At 36.7% G+C, this 22,164-nt stretch overlaps 1 protein-coding gene across 2 annotated transcripts in view; it reads left to right on the top strand.

Annotated features, from left to right (window-relative positions):
* Nucleotides 1-22,164, top strand: part of BAZ1A (bromodomain adjacent to zinc finger domain 1A) — a 99,298-nt gene that overhangs the window by 25,788 nt on the left and 51,346 nt on the right. For both annotated transcript variants that reach the window (XM_047737137.1, XM_047737136.1), the window contains one exon: nucleotides 11,970-12,113. In XM_047737137.1, the coding sequence (XP_047593093.1) occupies nucleotides 11,970-12,113 (144 nt within the window). The remainder of the gene's footprint in view (nucleotides 1-11,969; nucleotides 12,114-22,164) is intronic.

Genomic DNA, 22,164 nt, shown 5'->3' with positions numbered 1-22,164 from the left:
TTCAGCTCAGGTCATGATCCCAGGGTCATGGGATGGAGTCTGGCCGGATCCTCGCTCAGTAGGGAGCCTCCTTTTCTCTCTGCCTCTCCACCTGCTTTTACATGCTCGCTCTCTCTCTCTCTCTCTGACAAATAAATAATAATTATTTTAAAAGAATGTTATTGATCTTAAGGATAGTAAAAAAATATTCAGGTTATTTCCTTTAAATTCCAGCTAGAATTTGAGAGTGCAAGAAGTACTTGGTATAATTCTGTCATCTTAATCTAATAGTCGTGTATATAATAATCTTTGCTAATTCTTACTTACTTTTATGCACTGTATTTTGATGTGCAGAAGCCATCTGACTTTCATTTGACTAACTCGAGGTAGAAGAGAGATACCGTATATTGAACTTTTTTTTCATGAAGAATGGATTTTTAGGTGAATTTTTATAATGTTTATTATGGTTGAGGTAGAAACAACCTATAGAATAGGTCTCCTTTGACACAGTTTTCTCATTACACAGAACTCTTTGACCTTTCTTCTGATAAGTATCACAGGACTAATCTATACTTCAATGAGATCTAACAAGTAGACCTACTTCAATTAGCCTTTCTCATGTGCATTAATATTTTTAAAAGAACAATAAATGTTTTTTTTTAAGCTGAAGAATGAATAACTTACATTCAGATAGGCCTTTATCCTAAGTAGTCTAAACTAATAAAGTTTTATTAAAGCACTACTTTATTTTATGATAAAATTTATTTTTAAATGTATAGTTGTGACTTCTGACAGTTAAGTAACCCACCACAATAAAACATAGAACATTTCTACTATTCCCCAAAAGTTCTTTCATCCCCTCCTTATAGTCTGTCCTTGCCCCCCGCTCCTAACCTAGCCTATATGGCAACCACTGATCTAGTTTCTGTGCTTATAATTTTGCCCTTTCCAGAATATAAATATAAATGGAATCTTGGGTCTGACTTTTTTTTCCCATTGATCTGTATGTCTTTCTTTCTTTTTTTTTTTTTTTGTATATGTATTAACTTTTAATAAGTGTAATCACATTAGAATTTCCCAAAGGGTATTAGTACATAATGAAACCTGGTTGTGAATCCTTTTGTAAGATGAAAACTGGTTTTTCCCCCCTTTTCTTAAAATACCAAATCTTATTAAAATAAATGTTATATGGACTTGGAAATGTTAACTATTAAAAATATATTTTAAGGGGCGCCTGGGTGGCTCAGTGGGTTAAGCCGCTGCCTTCGGCTCAGGTCATGATCTCAGGGTCCTGGGATCGAGTCCCACATCGGGCTCTCTGCTCAGCAAGAAGCCTGCTTCCCTCTCTCTCTCTCTCTGCCTTCCTCTCCGTCTACTTGTGATCTCTCTCTGTCAAATAAATAAATAAAATATTTTTTAAAAAATATATATATATATATTTTAAGTATAAACATATTATTAATTTACCAAGCAGCAATCTGTATGTCTTTCTGCCAATGCTACACTGTCATTATTTACTGTAGCTTTTTAGTATCTTTTATTGATTTTTTCCCATGATGTGAAATGAATGCTTTTAGTTGGAGTTAATATTTCCTAATGTTTATCATTAGTATTTTTAAATTAAACTTTCTATTTTGAGATAACTGTAGATCCTCATGCAGTTGTAAAATAATACAGAATTTCTCCCAGTGGCACTGCCTTGCAAAATTGTAGTACTGTATCCCAACCAGAATATTGACATTGATATAGTCATGATAGAGAACATTTCTATTACTACAAGGATCCCTCGTATTGCTCTTTGATAACCACACCCACAAATCATAGGTTGTTATATTTATTTTCTTTCCTTCTTCATATTTTCAGTTTTCTGAAACAGATATGACTTGAATTCTGTATTCCCAGTGACAAAGTTACTTTCAAGTTTGAAAGTCTTAAATACAGTGCTGTGACGCAAAGTAAATTTAACAGATAAAATGTTTGTAGACAGGTCAGTTTTTATTAAAAATATCTAGTACCCCAATAGATAGCTTAGTGTTTTTTCTTATCAGCTGGGATTTGACTTGGGTGCATACGACAGAAAGAATTTTAATGGCATAAGGAAATAAAAATTTTTCATGTAAAATTAAGTACCTGCATTACAGTGCGGGGGGGAGGGAAGGTGGGATGCACATCCGTAAAGTTGTCAGGAACTCAGGTTTTTTCCTGTTTTCTGCTCCATCAATTCTGAGGCTGTGACCATTGTTTTCATTGTTCAGGATGGCAGCAAGAGAGAGGGAAGGCCAGAAGCTTCTCTTCCTATGTCTGTCCTTCACACTGCAGCTGATTTGAGTATTCTGAAATACTAAATGTTGATGGGGTGCCTGGGTGGCTCAGTCACTTGGTTTTCAGACTCTTGGTTTTGGCTCAGGTCACGATCTCAGGGTCATGAAATTGAGCCCCAAGTCAGCTTGAGATTCTTTCCCTCTGACCCTCCCTGTCTTGAGCTCATGTTCACTCTTTCTCCCAAATAAATAATTAAGTCTTTAAAAATGAATAAATAAGGGGGCGCCTGGGTGCCTCAGTGGGTTAAGCCTCTGCCTTCGGCTTAGGTCATAATCTCAGGGTCCTGGGATCGAGCCCCGCATCGAGCTCTCTGCTCAGCTGGAAGCCTGCTTCCCGCTCTCTCTCTGCCTGCTGCTCTGGTTACTTGTTCTCTCTCTCTCTCTCTCTCTCTCTCTGTCTAATAAATAAATAAATAAATAAATAAATAAAATACTATATGTCAAAATGAAAGGTCACTTGCTGCTAAGTCTGTGGTGGCATTTTATTATATTTAGTGTTTACTTGTCTCTGATCTTCGTATGTTGGTCTTGCCTTCTTACAAGGTTATCATGTCTCTTTACATGTTGGTGTCAGTATGCCAGGCTAATATAAAGCTAAGCACACAAATGCTTTAAATGCTTATTAATTTGAATACAGTAGTTAGAATTTTAAAGTATTTTGGTGAAACTTTAATAAATTTGATTTATACTTAAGCCTGACTAACTCTTGGGGCTTTAAGATGATAATTTTGAATACTAAAGAGCTTAAATAGCATGCTCATAATATCCAGGTATTTGATACTTATTAGAAATATGTAGGATTTAACCCATATATCTTATATCTAGGATTTTATTTCCAAAGATTTTCACTTGAACTATATATCTTTTAATAATAAATTTAGCCTTTAGTAAGAATATAATGATTTTTTTTTTTTTTTAAGTGAGCTCCACACCCAGCAGGGCTTGAACTCAACACAGGGCTTGAACTTGAGACCATGAGATTGAGACCCGAGCTGAGATCAGGAGCCTGACTCCTAACCCACAGATCCACCCGGGTGCCCCAAGAATCTAATGATTCCTATTAATGATATTTAGGTTTACAGTAGGTCAGATGCCAATTAGAGAAATAAGACCTGATTCTCTGATCCATAAAGAGTCTCAGAACAGTTCAAAATGAAACACTCTTTGAACTACTCTGATCAGTATGTCTAAAAAGCGAGGAGTTGGCAAAGCATCATTTTCTGACTTCTTCCCACTGACAAGTAATTAACATAATTCAGTCTTTTTTTTTTTAATATTTTATTTATTTACTTGACAGAGATCACAAGTAGGCAGAGAAGCAGGTGGGGTGGTGGGGAAGCAGGCTCCCAGCCAAACAGAGAGCCCGATGTGGGGCCGGGACCATGACCTGAGCTGAAGGCAGAGGCTTTAACCCACTGAGCCACCCAGCACCCCCAGTCTTCTTTTTTGAAATAGCAGACTTGTTGAGTGGTCGGTCTACTTTCCTCTACTTAAGTATCACATAACCACCTTAATTTGAGGTTTGTTTTTTTTAAATCTCTGAACTTCAAATTAAGCATATATACTTTGTTTCTACCTATAAAGTTGAAGTAAGTATCCAAGCACAGCATTTTTAAATAAATGTCCTTGACACCTGTATTACAAGAAAATAAAAGGTTAATGAGGCAGCACAGGGGAGCAGGTATAAAGTATGCCACAAATTCAACATATTCCATTTTTAGAGTTGCAAACAGAGAAACAGTCTGTTATGTCAGGTAAGTCTCCCCAAGTTTCTAGTCTTCTTTCCTTCTGCTGTTGACTATTTGTCTTCTACCCCAAATGACTTGTAAAAACTCTGCAAATGTTTCAATTCTAGAATGTTTTATGATTTTGCTTTAATGAATTTGTATTTTGAGATATAAATCAAACACTATTAAAACTTTTTTTTTTTTTTAATTTATTTGGCAGACAGAGATCACAAGTAGGCAGAGAGGCAGGCAGAGAGAGGGAAGCAGGCTCCCTGCTTGCACAGAGAGCCCAATGTGGGGCTCGATCCCAGGACCCTGGGATCATGACCTGAGCTGAAGGCAGAGGCTTTAACCCACTGAGCCACCCAGGTGCCCCTATTAAAACTATTTTTAAAACAAAACCAGGGGGCACCTGGGCAGCTCCATTGGTTGAGCGTCTGCCTTCAGCTCAGGTCATGATCCCAGAATCCCGGGGTCAGGTCCCGCTTCGGGCTTTCTGCTCCACAGGGAGTCTGCTTCTCCCTCTGATCTTCTCCCTTCTGATGCTTTCTCTCGCTCTCTCTCTCAAATAAATAAAATCTTTTAAATGAATGAATGAATGAATAAAACAAAACAAAACCAGGGGTGCCTGGGTGGCTCAGTCAGTTAAGTGGCTGCCTTTGGTTCAGTTATGATCCCAGGGTCCTGGGATTGAGTCCCCCACATCAGGCTCCCAGCTCAGTGGCGAGGCTGTTTCTCCCTCTGCCTGCTGTTCTCACTGCTTGTGCTCACTTGCTCTTTGTCTCTCTGACAGATAAATAAATAATCTTTTTAAAAAATAAATAAAACAAGACCCAACTTTTTGGGAGAAGAGGTATATACCATATTCTTTTTTTTTTTTTTAAAGATTTTATTTATTTATTTGACAGAGAGAAATCACAAGTAAGCAGAGAGGCAGGCAGAGAGAGAGGAGGAAGCAGGCTCCCTGCTGAGCAGAAAGCCCGATGCGGGGCTCGAACCCAGGACCTGGGATCATGACCTGAGCTGAAGGCAGCGGCTTAACCCACTGAGCCACCCAGGCGCCCCTATACCATATTCTTATAAAAGTCTATTTCCTTGTTTACATTCTCACTGTCACAGATTTATGGCTAATTTCTGCTGTGTTCTCATTCTGTGCTTACTGCTGTTCCACAGACTTGCTTTCACTCTTAAAATTGTTTTAAGTCATTAGCACCTTAGGAGCCTCTTGACTGCCTGGGCTTAAAGTTTTGAAATACACCTGGGTCAGTACAGTGTTTCTGTTCCAGTAATGGAGTGGAAGATTAGAAAATACATGGGCTTCAGAGTCAAAGCTAAAGTTTTGACTGTATCATTACTGATTCTATGGGCATGAGCAAATGATTTAACTTTTCTGACCCTAAATTTTCATCTTCTGGAAAATGTATAACTTGTGGAGTTGATATGAAGACAGAAACACGTATAAGTCATGTACTTATCTGGCATACAGAAACTCTAATAATAAGGATCATCTTTTGATTGCCAGCCTCCGCTCTGTCCTCAAATAATGGAGCATAACTTTAATTTAGAAACTTTCTGTACCCTAAAAGACCCACTAGCTATTTGTGGACTCATGATTCTTTAAGCTTTTTTACATTCCCACCTTCTTTGGACTAGAACCAAGAAATTGTAGCAAGTGGATTTGAAAGACATAGACTAATAACTTATTTAGAAATCTATTAGAATGTTGACTTAACATCTTGAATAGTTAACTGAAGTTTAGCTTAGCACTAGCAAGACGCCTGGCCTTGATAAGATTAGCAAGAAATGCTAAACCTGTGGTTTGTGCAAAGTTAATAGTGTTGGTAATAAGTAGTATAATTTATATGTAAAACATTTCCTACATTCTCATTATGTCTCTGGACTGGTTTGCTTCTCCCTTATTGTGTCAGGGAATTATATTTCTATGTTATTTTTCTGTTGGTTTTAAATAAATTAGTTGTTGAATTATTGTAGCTCTGTGGGCTCTACTGGGGATCATAGACTATTCCCTTCCGTAGACTGTCGAACCATTTCAAGCACCACACCAGCCATACCTGAGCCGGGCACAGACCCATTTCTTTGTTTTTCCTTCATGACCACCACCACCATCACAACTTAGGAGAACTCACCTGGGCTCTGCCAGTGAAAAACCATCTCTTTATGTAACTTGAAGAACCTTGTCATAAGTTCACTGAAGAGCTTCCTTCATCACCAAAGGGAGCTCTGAGCAAATCATCCCTGGATGATACCCAGACCCTTCAAAACTGGGTCTGTTTGAGGTGAAGGGGGTTAAGAAATACAAACTTCCAGTTATAAATAAGTCCGGAAATGAAAAGTGCGCATAGAGAATAGAGTCAGTCGTGTTGTAATAGCACTATATGGCAACAGATGATGACTACACTTACCGTGGTGAACACTGCATAATGTACAGAATTGTTGAATCACTGTGTTGTACACCTGAAATGAAAATAACATTGCATGTCAACTATACTTCAATAATACATTTTTTAAAACTGGGTCCATTTGATTGATTCCTTGCATATTTTGTAAGTTTACAGAATCTTTGTATCATTAGGCTACATAATTACCTAACATTTTTGATAGGATTTCCTGTAGTTGTTCCTCTTTAGAAACACTGGATTATTTCTGCCATCCAATGGTGAAAGTCAGCCTGCAGTTCTTTTTATACAATTTACGTTTGCTACTGATTTAGCCTTGATAATTGAGCCTTCTTAAGCTTTATTGTTAGAACAGAAAAGAATTCTTAAAAAAAAAAAAGGCAAAATAAACATAAGATTTGCCATTGTAATCATTTTTAAATGTATAAGGTGGTGTCATAAGTATATTCACGGTGTTACGTAACCATCACTACTATTTCTAGAACTTTTTCATCATTCCAAACAGAAACTCAGTACCCATTAAGCAATAACTCCCCATTTCTCCCTCCCTGCAGACTCTAGTAACCTTTATTCTACTTTCTGTCTCCATGAATTTTCCTTTTCTAGATACTTAATATAAGTGGGTTTGTACAATATTTGTTACTTGTTTGGCTTATTTCACTGAACATAATGTTTTCAGGGTTCATCCATATTGTAGCCTGTATCAGAATTTCATCACTTTTCATGGCTGCTGAATATTTCACATTTTGTTTCCCCATTTACCTATTGGTAGACATTTGAGTTTTTTCCACCTTTTGGTTGGTATACAAGTATCTGCTAAGTTCCTGTTTGTTATTTTTTTTTTTTAAGATTTTATTTATTTATTTGACAGAGACACAGTGAGAGAGGGAACACAAGCAGGGGGAGTGGGAGAGGGGGAAGCAGGCTTCCCCCCTGAGCAGGGAGCCCAATGCGGAACTTTATCCTAGGACACTGAGATCATGACCTGAGCCAAAGGCAGATGCTTAACGACTAAGCCACCCAGGCACCCCAAGTTCCTGTTTTCAATTCTTTTGGGTATATACCTAGAAATAGAATTGCTGGGTCATGTGATAATTCTGTGTTTAATTTTCTTAGGAACCATCACACTATTTTCACAGCAACTACCCCATTTTATATTCCCACCAGCAATGCACAAGGGTTCTAGTTTCTCCATATCCTCACTAACACTCATTATTTCTCATGTTTTGTTCTTTTAATAATAGCCATCTTGGTATAAAGTGGTATCTCATTGCAGTTTTGATTTTGTATTTCCTTTACTTAAGATTAATGATGGCTAAACATCTTTTCATGTACTTATTGCCGTTTGTACCTATTTAGGTCCTTTGCCTGTTTTTGAATCGGCTTCTTTTTTGTTGAGTTAATAAGTGTTCTTTATATGTTCTGCCATGTCTTTGTCTGGTTTGTGTATCAGGGTAATGTTGGTATTATAAAATAAGTTAAGACATGTTATATCCTCCTCAGTGTTTTGGAAGATTTTGAGAGTTGATATTAATTCTTTGAATGTTTAATAGAATTTTCCATGAAGCTATCTGGTCCTGGGCTTTTCTTTTTTGGAAAGTTTTTGATTACTGATTCAGTCTTCTTACTGCTTACAAATCTATTCAGATTTTCTATTTCTTCCTGGGTCAGTTTTGGTAGTTTGTGTATTTTCAAGAATTTGTCCATTTTATCTAAGCTATCCAATTTGTCAGCATAAACAATTGTCCATAATCTTTTCTTATAGTCTTTTTTAGTTTTGGTAAAATCACTAGTAATGTCCCCCACTTTACTTCTCATTTTAGTAATTTGAGTCCTCTCCATTTGTTCTCAATTCTTTAAGAGCAAGTTGTAAAGGAGTCACATATGATACTTTTAATTGAACCTATATAACACTCAGAATGAGGGAAAATGAGCAAAGAGAGAAGATGATTTGAGGGCTGGATTCACCCACATAGTTTACATTTTGAGGATTCTTAAACTTTGGGGTGCTGTAAAACCGATTATTTCTTCAATTTGGGAATGATGCAAAAATTTCCTAGCAGGAAATCCCTGGTCCTGGTTTCCTCTGTGCCTAACAGCAACATTATTAGATATTTTAGGGTATACTAAAGATGTTCTTCTAATGGAGAATTAATGAGCACATGATAAAATGTACACTAATGAAAATATGTGCTATTATGTTATAAAAATTCATCAGCTTTCCGGGGCGCCTGGGTGGCTCAGTGGGCTAAGCCTCCGCCCTCAGCTATGGTCATGACCTCAGGGTCCTGAGATTAAGCCCCGCATCGGGCTCTCTGCCCCGTGGGGAGCCTGCTTCCCCAACCCCGCCTCTGCATGCTGCTCTGCCTACTTGTGATTCTCTCTCTGTCAAAAAAAAAAGAAAAAAAAAAAAAAACTTAAAAAAAAAAAAATCACCAGCTTCCCAAAATGAGTCCACTCTGAATATACTGTTGGTCTTTCTGGAATTGTATGATTCTCTTTATTTTGGCTGTAAGTGACAAAAATTAATTTAAAAAAACAGGGGCAAAGGGTCACTTATCAGTTTATTGAATCAAAGGAAAGATTAAATAGCTAAACCTTAGATGAGCAAAGCCCAGCTTAAGTCTGAGGAAAAACAGAAATAAGAGAATTGATTGCCTCTAGTACCTTTGCCATCTCTCCTCTCTTGTTGGCTTTATCTTCTTTTTTTTTTTTTAAAGATTTTATTTATTTATTTGACAGAGACAGGGAACACAAGCAGGGGAGAGTGGGTGAGGGAGAAGCAGGCTTCCCACTGTACTAGGAGCCCACTGTGGGCCTCAGTCCCAGAACCCTGGGATCATGACCCAAGCTGAAGGGAGACGGCTAATGACTGAACCACCCAGGCGTCCTAGCTTCATCTTCTCACTGCACAGTTACCTGCTTCTCAGGGCAGGAAACACGGCCTCCAACAGCACCAGAACTTTATATATTATAAATTCCGTAATGGGAAAGGGACTGATTTTTGCTTTCTAGATTCCAAATTTTTAAATCTTGGAAAAGAGTGAGACTCGTGAGTGGCTTAGTTGGTTAAGTGTCTGTCTCTTGATTTTGGCTCAGGTCATGATCTCATGGGTTGTGAGATCAAGCACCATGTTGGACTTCATGCTCAGTGGGGAGTCTGCTTGAGATTCTCTCTCCCCTCTCCCTCTGCGTACCCCGCCTTGTGCACATGTGCTCTCACTCACTCTCCCTCTCTCTAAAAGTAAATAAATCTTTAAAATAAATAAATAAATAAAGTCTTGGAAAAAATGTATTGGCTCAGCAAAAAGGTGCCCACCCAGTATCGACTACCTCTGGCCAGGACCTTGTGGGACCATGACAGCTCTACTTAGTTGCCGTGTGGAGGGAGGTGTGGGGTAAAGGAAGAATGAAGTTCCTAGGAGAATGGGGATGGTGACTAGATGGGCAGTTTATGAATGCCCACAATATATCAAAACTTGTTTATGGTTTGTAGGATGACCAAATGAATGATAAATAGTGAGCAAATTGTCTAATCTTGAATCTCTTTTTCTCAGAAAAGGGATTTACCCCATTGGTAAGTGTAGGTATATATGTACTTAAGATATTCTTAGTAATAAAACCTCCCCTTGGATTGCCTAAGTTGTTTTCTCTCACCCTTTTCCCTTCCCTGCCCCCAAGATCTTGGCAACCACTTACCCACTTTCTGTCTATGGATTTGCCTTTACTGAATATTCCCTATGAATGGAGTCATACACTATGTGGCCTTGTATGTCTGGTTTCTTTCATTTAGCATAATGTGTTCAAAGTTCATCTATACTTCATTTTAATTTTTGTGCTGAATAATATTCCATTATATGGATATACTACATTTTCATTATTGGTTGCAAATTGGCATAGTAAAAATGGGATTGAGAAGTATTTCAGTTGTGAATATGTCTAGAATTGCCCATAAAATCCAGATAGAGTGGGCAGAGGTTAAGGAATTCAAAATAGAGGCAATAAAGAAATGGGCAGAAGACATGAACAGACATTTCTCCAAAGACGACGTCCAGATGGCCAACAGACACATGAAAAAGTGTTCCACATCACTTAGCATCAGGGAAATACAAATCAAAACCACAATGAGATACCACCTCACACCAGTCAGAATAGCTAAAATTAACAAGTCTGGAAACCATAGATGCTGGCGAGGATGCAGAGAAAGGGGAACCTCCTACACTATTAGTGGGGAATGCAATCTGGTGCAGCCACTATGGAAAACAGTATGGAGGTTACCCAAAAAAAGTTGAAAATAGAGTTACCCTATGACCCAGCAATTATACTATTGGGTATTTACCCCAAAGAAACAAATGTAGTGATCTGAAGGGGCACCTGCACCCCAATGTTTATAGCAGCAATGTTCACAATAGCCAAACTATGGAAAGAGTCCAGATGTCCATTGACAGATGAATGGATAAAGAAAATGGGGTGTGTATATAACAATGGAATATTACTCAGCCATCAAAAAAGAAAGAAATCTTGCCATTTGTACCAACATGGAACTAGAAAGTATTATGCTAAGCAAAATAAGTCAGTCAGAGAAAGGCAATTATCATGTGGTCTCACTGATGTGGGGAATTTAAGAAACAAAAACAGGATCATAGAGAAAGAGAGGAAAAAATAAAATAAGAGGAAACCAGAGAGGGAGACAAACTATAAGAGACTCTTAACTACAGGAAACAAACTAAGGGTTGCTGGAGGGGAGGAGGATGGAGGGAAGGGTAACTTGTGATGGTTATTAAGGAGGGAATGTGATGTAATGAGCATTGGATATGATATAACACTGATGAATCACAGATCTGTACCTCTGAAACCAATAATACATTATATGTTAGTAAAAAAAAATAGAGGCAATAGAACTAGTGAATAGGAAGTTCTATAGAGATCAGAAATGCCAACAAAAGCTACGGTGAAAATAAAAAAGGTTATGATCAGGAGAATTCCAGAATTTAAAATGTTGGGTGCTTTGAAAAACTGTAAGATCCAGTCTGTATAATGACATATTATGTCAGTGTTTTATTTTCTAAGCAGTAACTTTAGTTAAGTATATACTTGCTGGGACACCTGGGTAGTTCAGTGGGTTGAGCATCTGCCTTCGGCTCAGGGCATGATGCCCCAGGATTCTGAGATTGAGTTCCACATTGTGCACCTTGGTCAGCAGGAAGCCTACTTCTCCCTCTTCCTGCCTGCCTCTCTCCGTTTCTCTCCCTCTCTCTCTCTAACAAATAAATAATAAGATCTTTTTTTAAAAAGAATGTAATTGCTAAGAATTTTGATAAATTGACCTTCGTATTATTTTAAACTATAGCTAACCTTTGCTTAAATTGGATGTTATAGATTTTCTATTAATTTGGTTACATCAATGAGTCATAGTTTCTACAAAACAAAATATCTTTTCAGTTCAGAATAATTAGATTGTTCTGAAATATTTGATTATAAAATATCAAATAATTTCCATTTTTTAATGTATCCTTTTCTTTCAGGTTACAGTGTAGGATTTTGGAAGTCCTCCCTCCATCACATCAAAATGGCTTTGCTAATGGACACATCAGCAGTGTCGATGGAGAAACTATTATCATCAGTGATAGTGATGATTCAGAAACACAAAACAGTTCTTTTCAAAATGGGTAAGTGATTTTTAAAATGTATCATTGTAATAATTGTAATAATAATTATTATGTATTTATCAGATTGGCTAATGATACCCTATTGATACAATTTTCTCTTTAATCCTTCCCTTTTCCCTTTGTAAGCATACAGTGTAAAATCCATCTAAGTGATGTGGCTCAACAACACGTGTTAGAATTTGCAAAATTGAAAGTACCTAGTTAACTCTAGTCAGCTGCTTAGGAATAATTGAAGTTCGCCTCATTCAGTTACATGTACACATTCCAATTTGGTTTTCTTGGGAAAATTCTTTCTGTACCTTAATTTTTATACCTAATCACTTTATAGTGCATATGGAAATTGGTCATTTGACAGCCTGGGTCAGCTGAGTGTTCCTGGGCAAAAAATCACACAGGCAAATATAGATTGGCATTGTCCGCAGGTAAATTTAAAATCCCAGCTAAGTCTTCAATTGGTTAAAAGTCTTCTTAAATGCTATTCTGTATGTTCCACAAGTAAGTGAAACCATATGGTAATTGACTTCCTCTGCTTGACTTATTTCACTCAGCATAATCTCCAGTCCCATCCATGTTGATGAAAAGTTGGGTATTTATTCTTTCTAATGACTGAGTAATATTCCATTGTGTATATGGACCATGTCTTTATCCATTCATCTGTTGAAGGGCATCTCAGCTCTTTTCTCAGTTTGGCTATTGTGGACATAGCTGCTGTGAACATATGGCCCTTCTTTTCACTACATCTGTATCATTGGGGTAAATAGAGTTGCCAGGCCATAGCGGTTATACACAAACAGTGAATCATGGAACACTACATCGAAAACTAGTGATGTACTATATGGTGACTAACATAATAAAAAATAATTATTATTTTTAAAAAATTAAAATATATCCAGAAAAAAAAAAGTCTTCTTATGGTCTTTAGCTCCACTCCCTCCTCTGTTCTAATAAGAAACCTAACCTGAGGCTGCTTTTTTTTTTTTTTTTTTTTTTTTTTTTTTGGTGTGTGGCAGGGAGCATAGTTGGCACACAGTGCTACATTAGTTTCAGGTTTCCTGGCTGGTTCAGTCAGTAGAGCATACGATTGACCCTTGATCTCAGGGTAATGAGTTCAAGCCCCACACTGGGCATAAAGCTTACTTTAAAAAAAAAAAAAAAAAAAAGACATAGTGATTCAGTATCTCTCTGTACTTTTGCTATGTGACATAGTGATTCAGTATCTCTCTCTGTACTTATGCTCACCACAAGTATAGCTACCATCTGTCACCCTACAATGCTATTACAATACAATTGACTATATTCCCTATGCTGTGCCTTTGCATTTGTTACTTAATTCATTCCATAACCGGAAGGCTGTATCCTCTACTCCCCTTCACCCATTGGGCCCATCCCTCACCCCTCTCCCCTCCATTGACCATCAGTTTGCTCTCCATACTTAGGTCTGATTCTCCTTTTTGTTTATTTGTTCACTTGTTTTTTAGGTTCCACATATAAGTGAAATCATATGGTAGTTTGTCTAACCCATGTTGTCACAAATGTCAAGATCTCATCCTTTTTATGGCTATCTAATATTCCATTGTATATGTATGTATGTGTGTCTTCGCTCATTTAGTTGAATAAATTGACTTGCTATTGATGGACACTTGGATTGCTTCCATATCTTGGCTATTGTAAATAATGCTGCAATAAACATAGGGGTGGGGTGCATATATCTTTGTTAATTTATGTTTTTGTTTTCGGGGTAGATATGCAGTACAGGAATTATTAGATCATATGGTATTTCTGTTTTTAATTTTTTGAGGAACTTCCATACTGTTTTCCACAGTGGCTACACCAGTTAACATTCCTATCAATAGTATACAAGGGTTCTTTTTTCTCCACATCCTCACCAACACTTTTTTTTTTAATCTTTTTGATTGTTGCCATCCTGACAGGTGCAAGGTTTTGATTTGCATTTCCCTGATTAATAGTGATATGGAGCTTTTTTTTTTTTTTTAAGTAGGCTCCATGTCCAGTATGGAGCCCATCATGGGGCTTGAACTCATTACCCTGAGATCAAGGCCTGAGCTGAGATCAAGAGTCAGGCGCTTAACCAACTGAGCCACCCAGGTGCCCCAGCAGTTGAGCATTCTTTTTAAAAGAATTATTTATTTACTTTTAGAGAGCATGTGCATGCATGAGTCAGGGGAGGATCAAAGAGAGACATGGGCAAGAACCTCAAGCAGATCCCTTGCAAAGCAGGGAGCCTTGATTCGGGGCTTGATCTCACAACCTATGAGATCATGACCTGAGCCAAGATCAAGAGTTAGAGGCCTAGGCACCCCTTGAGTGTTTTTTTTTTTTTTTTTAAGATTTTATTTATTTATTTGACAGAGATCACAAGTAGGCAGAGAGACAGGCAGAGAGACAGAGGAGGGAAACAGGCTCCCTGCGGAGCAGAGAGCCCAATGCAGGGCTCAATCCCAGGACCCTGAGACCATGACCTGAGCCAAAGGCAGAGGCTTAACCTGCTGAGTCACTCAGGCACCCCCGCCTTGAGTATTTTTTAACATGTCTGTTTGCCATCTGTGTGTATGTGTTCTTTGGAAAATTTCTAGTCAGGCCCTCTACCCATTTTTTTTTTTTAATTTATTTGATAGAGATCACAAGTAGGCAGAGAGGCACGCAGAGAGAGAGAGGAAGGGAAGCAGGCTCCCCGCCGAGCAGAGAGCCCGATGCGGGGCTCGATCCCAGAACCCTGGGATCACGACCTGAGCTGAAGGCAGAGGCCTTAACCCACTGAGCCACCCAGGCGCCCCCCCACCGATTTTTAATTGAATTATTTGGGGGTTTTTTGGTGTTGAATTGTATCACTTTTTTATATACTGTGGATATGAACTCCCTGAGGCCACTCTTAACTACTTCCTTTATCTCCTTTGCATCTGAAATATCAGTAACTACCAAGTTCTGTACACAGTTCAGCTTCTTGTTTTATCTGACTTGAACTTACTGTATCTATAACTAGCATTTGAGCATTTGCTGTCCAGGCACTGTGCTAAGTTCTTTATATGCGTATCAGTCACTCCTGGAAGAGTGTTGTTATCCTTGTTAAACAAGAAGAACCTGAGCTTTAGTAATGTTAACTGGTGTTGCACAAGACCATCTAGCTAGTATATTGCCTGACAGAAAAAACAATTTTTAGGTGAGTGAGTGAAGCATGACATGGTCCTATGTATTAAGTCTTTTGATGCATCTCATTTTTTTCTTGAGTTGCTACTTTATTAAGGACAAAAAAGAGATTTTTGCGTCCCTCATTGAGTATAGAGTTTATGATGCAAAATTATTGAGTATTATGGTGGTTAATGTATGTCCTTTAGCAGCCCTGACAGTAGTTCATGTGTTTTGTTTGGAGTATATGAAAGATTATAACCCTTAAATAGAGTTAATTATATATGAGTCTTGAAGGGTTAAATATAGATTTGTATATAAAAGACATTATTTAAATTGATGTTTAAATATGGTAAGGATTAAATTTTTTCATTTTAAACGATTTATCAGTTAAGACTATTTTATACTAACTTTTTTTTTTAAGATTTTATTTATTTGAGAGAGCTCAAGCAAGAAAGCACAAGCAGAGGGAGGGGCAGGAAGAGGGAGAAGCAGGGAACCCAATACGGAGACTCCACCCCAGGACCCTAAGATCATGACCTGAGCCTATAGACGCTTAATCTACTGAACCACCCAGACACCCCTATTTTGTAGTAACTTTTAACCTAATCTTTCTAATTCTTGTAGATGCTGTGAGGTGCTTTAGGATGAGGAATGTCTAGACTCTTAGGTTCAGCACTCTATTATTCAGCTCATTAATGTCCTTTCTCTTCCTTTTTTGAATATGAGGTACATGCATAGTTTGTAGCTAATTTGGTACCTTGAGTACAAAGCAAATTAATTCATAATCCCCATTAGTAATAGTAAATATTTTACTCGTTATATGTGGCTTTATTCCCATCAGTTCTACTTCTGCCACGTATAACAAGCTTATCACAGAGTATTATTTAATTTGACCATGATTTCCTGCCTAAATAGCTTGTGCCTTATTCCATGAATCTACTTGGTATAGAAAAAGTGAGTAAGCTAATTAATTACTTTATTCACAAGTATTTTAACCTGTTTGTGATTCTAAAAGGATCTGAGCCTTCACTATACATCAACATCATAAAATGTCTACTTATTTATAGCTTGCTTCGATTGTATTCTAATATACCAGGAAAAGTAAAACATAATCATCTTTGGGCCTTTGTTCTGTTATTTCTATCAATTCTATGACCTAAGTGAGTAAGAAATGTACTTCTTCTAGGTCGCTCCCTGACAACAAAACATAATCTGGAGTTTCTCCTGTTTCAGTAGGTGGGTTGAAGGGATGAGAATGGAACAGTTATTTATTGGGCATTTTCCATTACTTGAGCTGTATAACAGCACCCACATCTGTTTTCTTATTTATTTTATTCCTCAGAACCATTCTATAAGGGTAGGTGATCCTATTCTTTTATCATTGAGGAGAAATGGAAGTTCAGAGTTAAAAAATGTTTCCACATCACCTAGTTAAAAATATCTGTGAGACATACTAAGGCGGCATATTTAGAATTAAGCCTAGGTGCTCAAAATGGTCACCAGCATTCCAGGGAGGGGGGCATTAAAATATATATAATATTTTCTGTTTTAGCCATTTTAAGTGTATAATTCAATGGCATTAATTGCATTCACAGTGTCATACCACTATCACCACTATTCCCAAAACCTTTTCTTTACCCCAGACAGAAACTCTATACCCGTTAGGTAGTAATGGTACATTCCCTTTTTCCCCTCCATCACCTGGTAACCTCTAATCTGCTTTTTGTCTCTGTGAATTCACATATTCTAAATATTTCATATAAGTGGAATCATACTGCGTTTTTCCTTTTGTGTGTTGCTTATTTCATTTAGTACATTTTCCAAGGTACAACCATAGCGTAGTATGTTGAGATTTATAATAGAGCTTTTGATATACCTGTCTTAAATATACTTTAGAAAGAGATGAGGCTGATTTTTCTAATCATTGCTTTTTATTACTCTACATTCCATTGTATGTATATACTACATTTTGTTTATCCATTCATCTGTTGATAGATGCTTGAGTTTATATGAATAATAATAAGAATATGTTGATGAATAATTGATAAAATTGAAATAATTGATGAAAATGAATAATGATGAAAATATTGATGAATAATATGAAAATATGAATAGTAATAATCAATAAATATTGATGTATGGGCACCTGTTCAAGTCCCTATTTTAAATTCTTTTGGGTATATACCAAGGAGTAGAATTGCTGAGTCATATATATGACAATTGTTTAACTTTTTGAGGAACTGCCAAATCGCTTTTTACATCACCTGCACCATTTTGCATACTTACCAGCAATATATAAGGATTCTAGTTTGTCCACATTCTCACCATCACTTAATATTTTTTGAATTTTTTGATTAGTGGGATGAAGTGGTATGTCACTATGGTTTTTACTTGAATTTCTTTAATGACTAATGATAATGAGCATCTTTTCATTATTGGCTATTTTTTTTATTTGCCATTTGTATATACAAGTCCTGTACCAGTGTTTAAATTGGATTGTCTTTTTGTTCACTTGTAAGAATTCTTTATATATTCTGGCCATCAGAACTTTTAAAATAGAGTATTTTGATACATTTGTGGGAGCATATTGATTATTTTTTTCAAAGTCAGTTTCACATCAGTAAAGTAAGAAGTTAAAGGCTTGACTTTTTATGAAGTTGTATTCCCTCAGAACAACATATTATTAGCTTACTTTGTCAGTCAGGGCACTGACTGCAGAATCTGACTGGACTAAGCAGTAACTACGCATTTACCTTTATTAGGTCCGTTTTTGTTGGTGGGCAGCTGTCAAGGGTTTAGGAAGCAGGTCACTTATTTATTTTAAGGATGGATATTAACATCTTAAACATATGCTTCTTAAACTAAGTTTGTGAAAGAGACTACAAGAAAGTTCTTTCTCTTCTTAGCACAAAGCCATGGACAAAATCATGGACATAGCAGCCTTGAACATTTTAGAGCTATCTGAATCTCATCTTCGCATTCTTGCAGAACTCTCCAATATCTTAGCAGAGCTTAGTTCAGAGTAAAAATATGAAGTCATTTTCTCCTATTTCACTGTTTGCCATGGGATTTATGACAGAGCCTTTGATATACCAATCTAAATATACTTTTTAAAAAATTTTATTTGAGAGGGAGTGAGCAAGCACAAGTGGGAGGGAGAGGAAGAGAGAATCTGAAGCAGATTCCACTCTGAGTGCAGAGCCGGAAGTGGGGCTTAGTCCCATAACCATGAGATATGACCTGAGCTGAAACCAAGAGCCAGATGCTTAACCAACTGAGCCACCCAGGCAGCCCCTAAAGATACTTGAGAATGAAATGAGGCTAATTTTGCACCACTAGGATACTTTGTGTAGATTGTATAATAAGGAATACTTTAAATTTAGAATTACTCATTTATTTTATACAATGAAGTAAAATAAAAATAAATACTTGCTTTTGTACAAGCAAGTTTTATTTTAAAAATTGACTTGTTAATATTTATAGCACTAAATAAAAGATTGGACTGTATTTTAGAGAAGATAATTTGTATCCTATAAAATTGAAGTAAAGAGATTTAGGGTTTTGTCTGTTAGTCTACTCTTTGAAAGATAGTACATATTGTGTATCTGCTCTCAATGTTCCTTTCTTTACTCATCTCTTATGTTTTCCCATCAAGAATGGGTTGAGTAGGGGCATCTGGGTGGCTCAGTCAGTTCGGTGTCTGCCTTTGACTCAGGTCATGATCCCAGGATCCTGAGATCGAGCCCCACATCGGGCTCCCTGCTTGGCGGAAAGTCTGCTTCTCCCTCTCCCTCTGCTGCTCCCCATGCTTGTGCACTGCGCATGCTCTCTCTTTCTGTCAAAATAAACAAAATCTTAAAAACAACAATGTGTTAAATAGTTATACTTATGTCTGCTGTTGTTCTTTTCCCTCCAAAGTTACTAATAGATTTAAAGAAAATTTATAATTGAAAATCCTCACAACTTATTGAGACTGTAATCTGTATAACTGCTTGATACCAGTTTCCTGTCTTTTTTTTCTTTCTTTTGAAAAAAAAAGATTAAATAAATTAGATTTATTAAAGATTAAATTAAATAAATAAAAGATTATTTATTTGAGAGCAAGAGAGAGAGAGAACATGCAAGAGAGCATGAGCTGAGGGAGGGGCAGAGGAAGAAGCAAACTCCCCACTGAGCAGGAGCTGGATGTGGGGCTCCATCCCAACACCCTGAGATCATGACCTGAGCTGAAGGCAGTGCTTAACTACTGAGTCACCCAGGCATCCCACAAGTTTCCTTTCTTATTGAAAGAGCCAAATAGCGAAGTTCATTTGCAGTCAAAAAATTCTCTGAAAATTAACTAAATTGATAGACAGTACTGGCTGAAATAGTCTTTGCAGTCCTGAAAACATTCATTAGTTTATCATCTGATTTCACTATGATTCAGGAATGTCAAGTATAGGTGAGTGTGTTTAGTTGCTTTTAGGATCTGTAGAAGAAACTAAATATAGTATTTGTAGCAACTCAGATTGGTAGGTAAATAATACGTTGTAATAATATACTCTGCTGTTGTGATTTAAAGCTATAAAACTTTAAGGTCAGTCTGCTTTTATCCTTTACAGTGGATCAGAGTTTTATAGAGTCATCTCTAGGCAGATATTATTTGAAGTTTAAAATTATCTTAAAAAAATTATTCTAACCTGAAAATAGTATATGAACAAGGATACATTTTTGGTAACATTTTATAATCCTGGTGGTAATTTGCAAGAGCACAAGGAAAAACTAATTATTTTAGGAACCTTGAAAAGTATATTGTGTATCCCGTTTTGAAATACTATGCAACTGACTTCCTTCATGCAGTGTAATGTGGCTGTGATGTCCAAGTGTTATTTTTAAAGAAGTAGACCTAATTGTTTTGCTAATTGTAGTTCATATATGAAATTTTTATGTATGAGGTCAGGTTAGCATTTTAAATTCCAAAAATAAACAAACAAAACACCACCATAAGTAACCCCCGTTTGTGCTGAAAGCTTAATTATTTGATCTTTTGTCATTTCTGTTGTACTGCTATAGACAAAAATTTTAACTGCCTTTCTAGTGTCAAATATTGTCCATGGGATAGCAACAAAAACAATTCCCATTATGAGAAAAGTAGAACTAAAATTATATATATAATACATAATATATATATAATACATAATATACACATGTATATTATGTATTATATATATACATATGTTATATATATAACATATATGTAACTAGGCGTATTGGGGCACCTGGGCGGGCTCAGTCAGTTAAATGTTTGACCCTTGATTTTGGCTCAGGTCATGATCCTCAGGTTTGTGAGACTGAGTCCCACAATAGAGCCTGCCTGCTTGGGAGTTTCTCCCTCTGCCTCTGCCCCTCCCCCCTAAAAAATACATATAACTAGGCATATTGAAATATGGTATATTTATAAAATAAATCGGTGATAAAATTTTGTGAATAAATCATTGGAATGGTGATCTAATTTCTATAAATACAATATTTGGTGTTAATTTGCCAGTGTAGAGCTAGTAATAGATCTGTACTTGTTGCTAATAAAATCAGTCTCTTAGTTACAGTCATGGCTAAGATCACTACATTCAATTTAGTATTCCAGCTATTTAGGCCTAGGCTTTAGGAAGCAAAGGAGAAAAATTGTTAAATGGGCTTTTTTTTTTTAAGATTTTATTTATTTGACAGAGAGAGATCACAAGCAGGCAGAGAGGCAGGCAGAGAGAGAAAGAGGAGGAAGCAGGCTACCCGCAGAGCAGAGAGCCCAATGTGGGACTCGATTCCAGAACACTGAGATCATGACCTGAGCTGGAGGCAGAGGCTTAACCCACTGAGCCACCCAGGCGCCCCTTTATTTTTAGTATTATCTTTTAATTCCTGTCTTATAGGTGAATCCATATGATAAGCAGTTTCTGTTGGTTTCCAACAACTGTACTTGCTTGGAAATAATCCAGTTATGATTTTATTCTACATAGAATTTTGTGTAAGAGTTATAACAAAACTCCCATAAGAATATTTTCACTGATTGGAAAAAATGATTTTAGTTCTGTTATGTTTTATCTTCAGAAATGAATTTCATGGGGCGCTTGGGTGTCCCAGTGGGTTAAAGCCTCTGCTTTCGGCTCAGGTCATGATCTCAAGGTCCTGGGATGGAGCTCTCTGCTCAGCAGGGAGCCTACTTCCTCCTCTCTCTCTGCCTGCCTCTCTGCCTACTTGTGATCTCTGTCTGTCAAATAAATAAAAATCTTTAAAAAAATGAATTTCATGATATAGCAAGAAAAAAATAATTTTATACACACAAAAAATCATATTTTATAGCCTTAAATCTAACATTAAGATAAAGTCCAAACAAGTTTTCTATAAACAAATAATATATAAATAAAATAAATATATTTATAGATTTGTAACTGTGACTTAAAATATAATTATATACTGCTCCTGGCAGCAGCCTTTGAAGTGCAATCTATATTATGCTTGATCAACCCCTTATATGTATAAAACGGTAGTGATTAATTGCTAAGCTAGCACTAATTCAAAAAATGATATCAAGATTAAAAATCAAGTCTGTTCTTGAACAACTGCTGCTGATTCATTAAGATCCTTTTTTTTCCCCCTCTTTTCATCCCAAGAAATTCCTTTATCGGGAACTCACATCAGTATTACTCTCTGAACACTTCGACTTCTCTCTTTGATCTGTTCTTTTGGGACTGTGATTTTCAAACTGCGGGTTATATAGCTTTGTGTAGGTTGTGAATTTAATAGTGAATTTTAACAGAATAGAAAATATTAGACTGCATTCCATGTAGTCAGGTTGAATGATTAAATATATTTCCTGTGTATACTCGGTCTCAATGTAAAGATCTTTCGTTCTCCAACTAGGAACTTT

Source organism: Lutra lutra, chromosome 7 (genome assembly GCF_902655055.1).
Source record: "Lutra lutra chromosome 7, mLutLut1.2, whole genome shotgun sequence".
Classification (NCBI taxonomy): Eukaryota; Metazoa; Chordata; class Mammalia; order Carnivora; family Mustelidae; genus Lutra; species Lutra lutra.
Note: the sequence above shows the minus strand (reverse complement) of the source record. Positions and strands in the feature narration are given on the sequence as shown.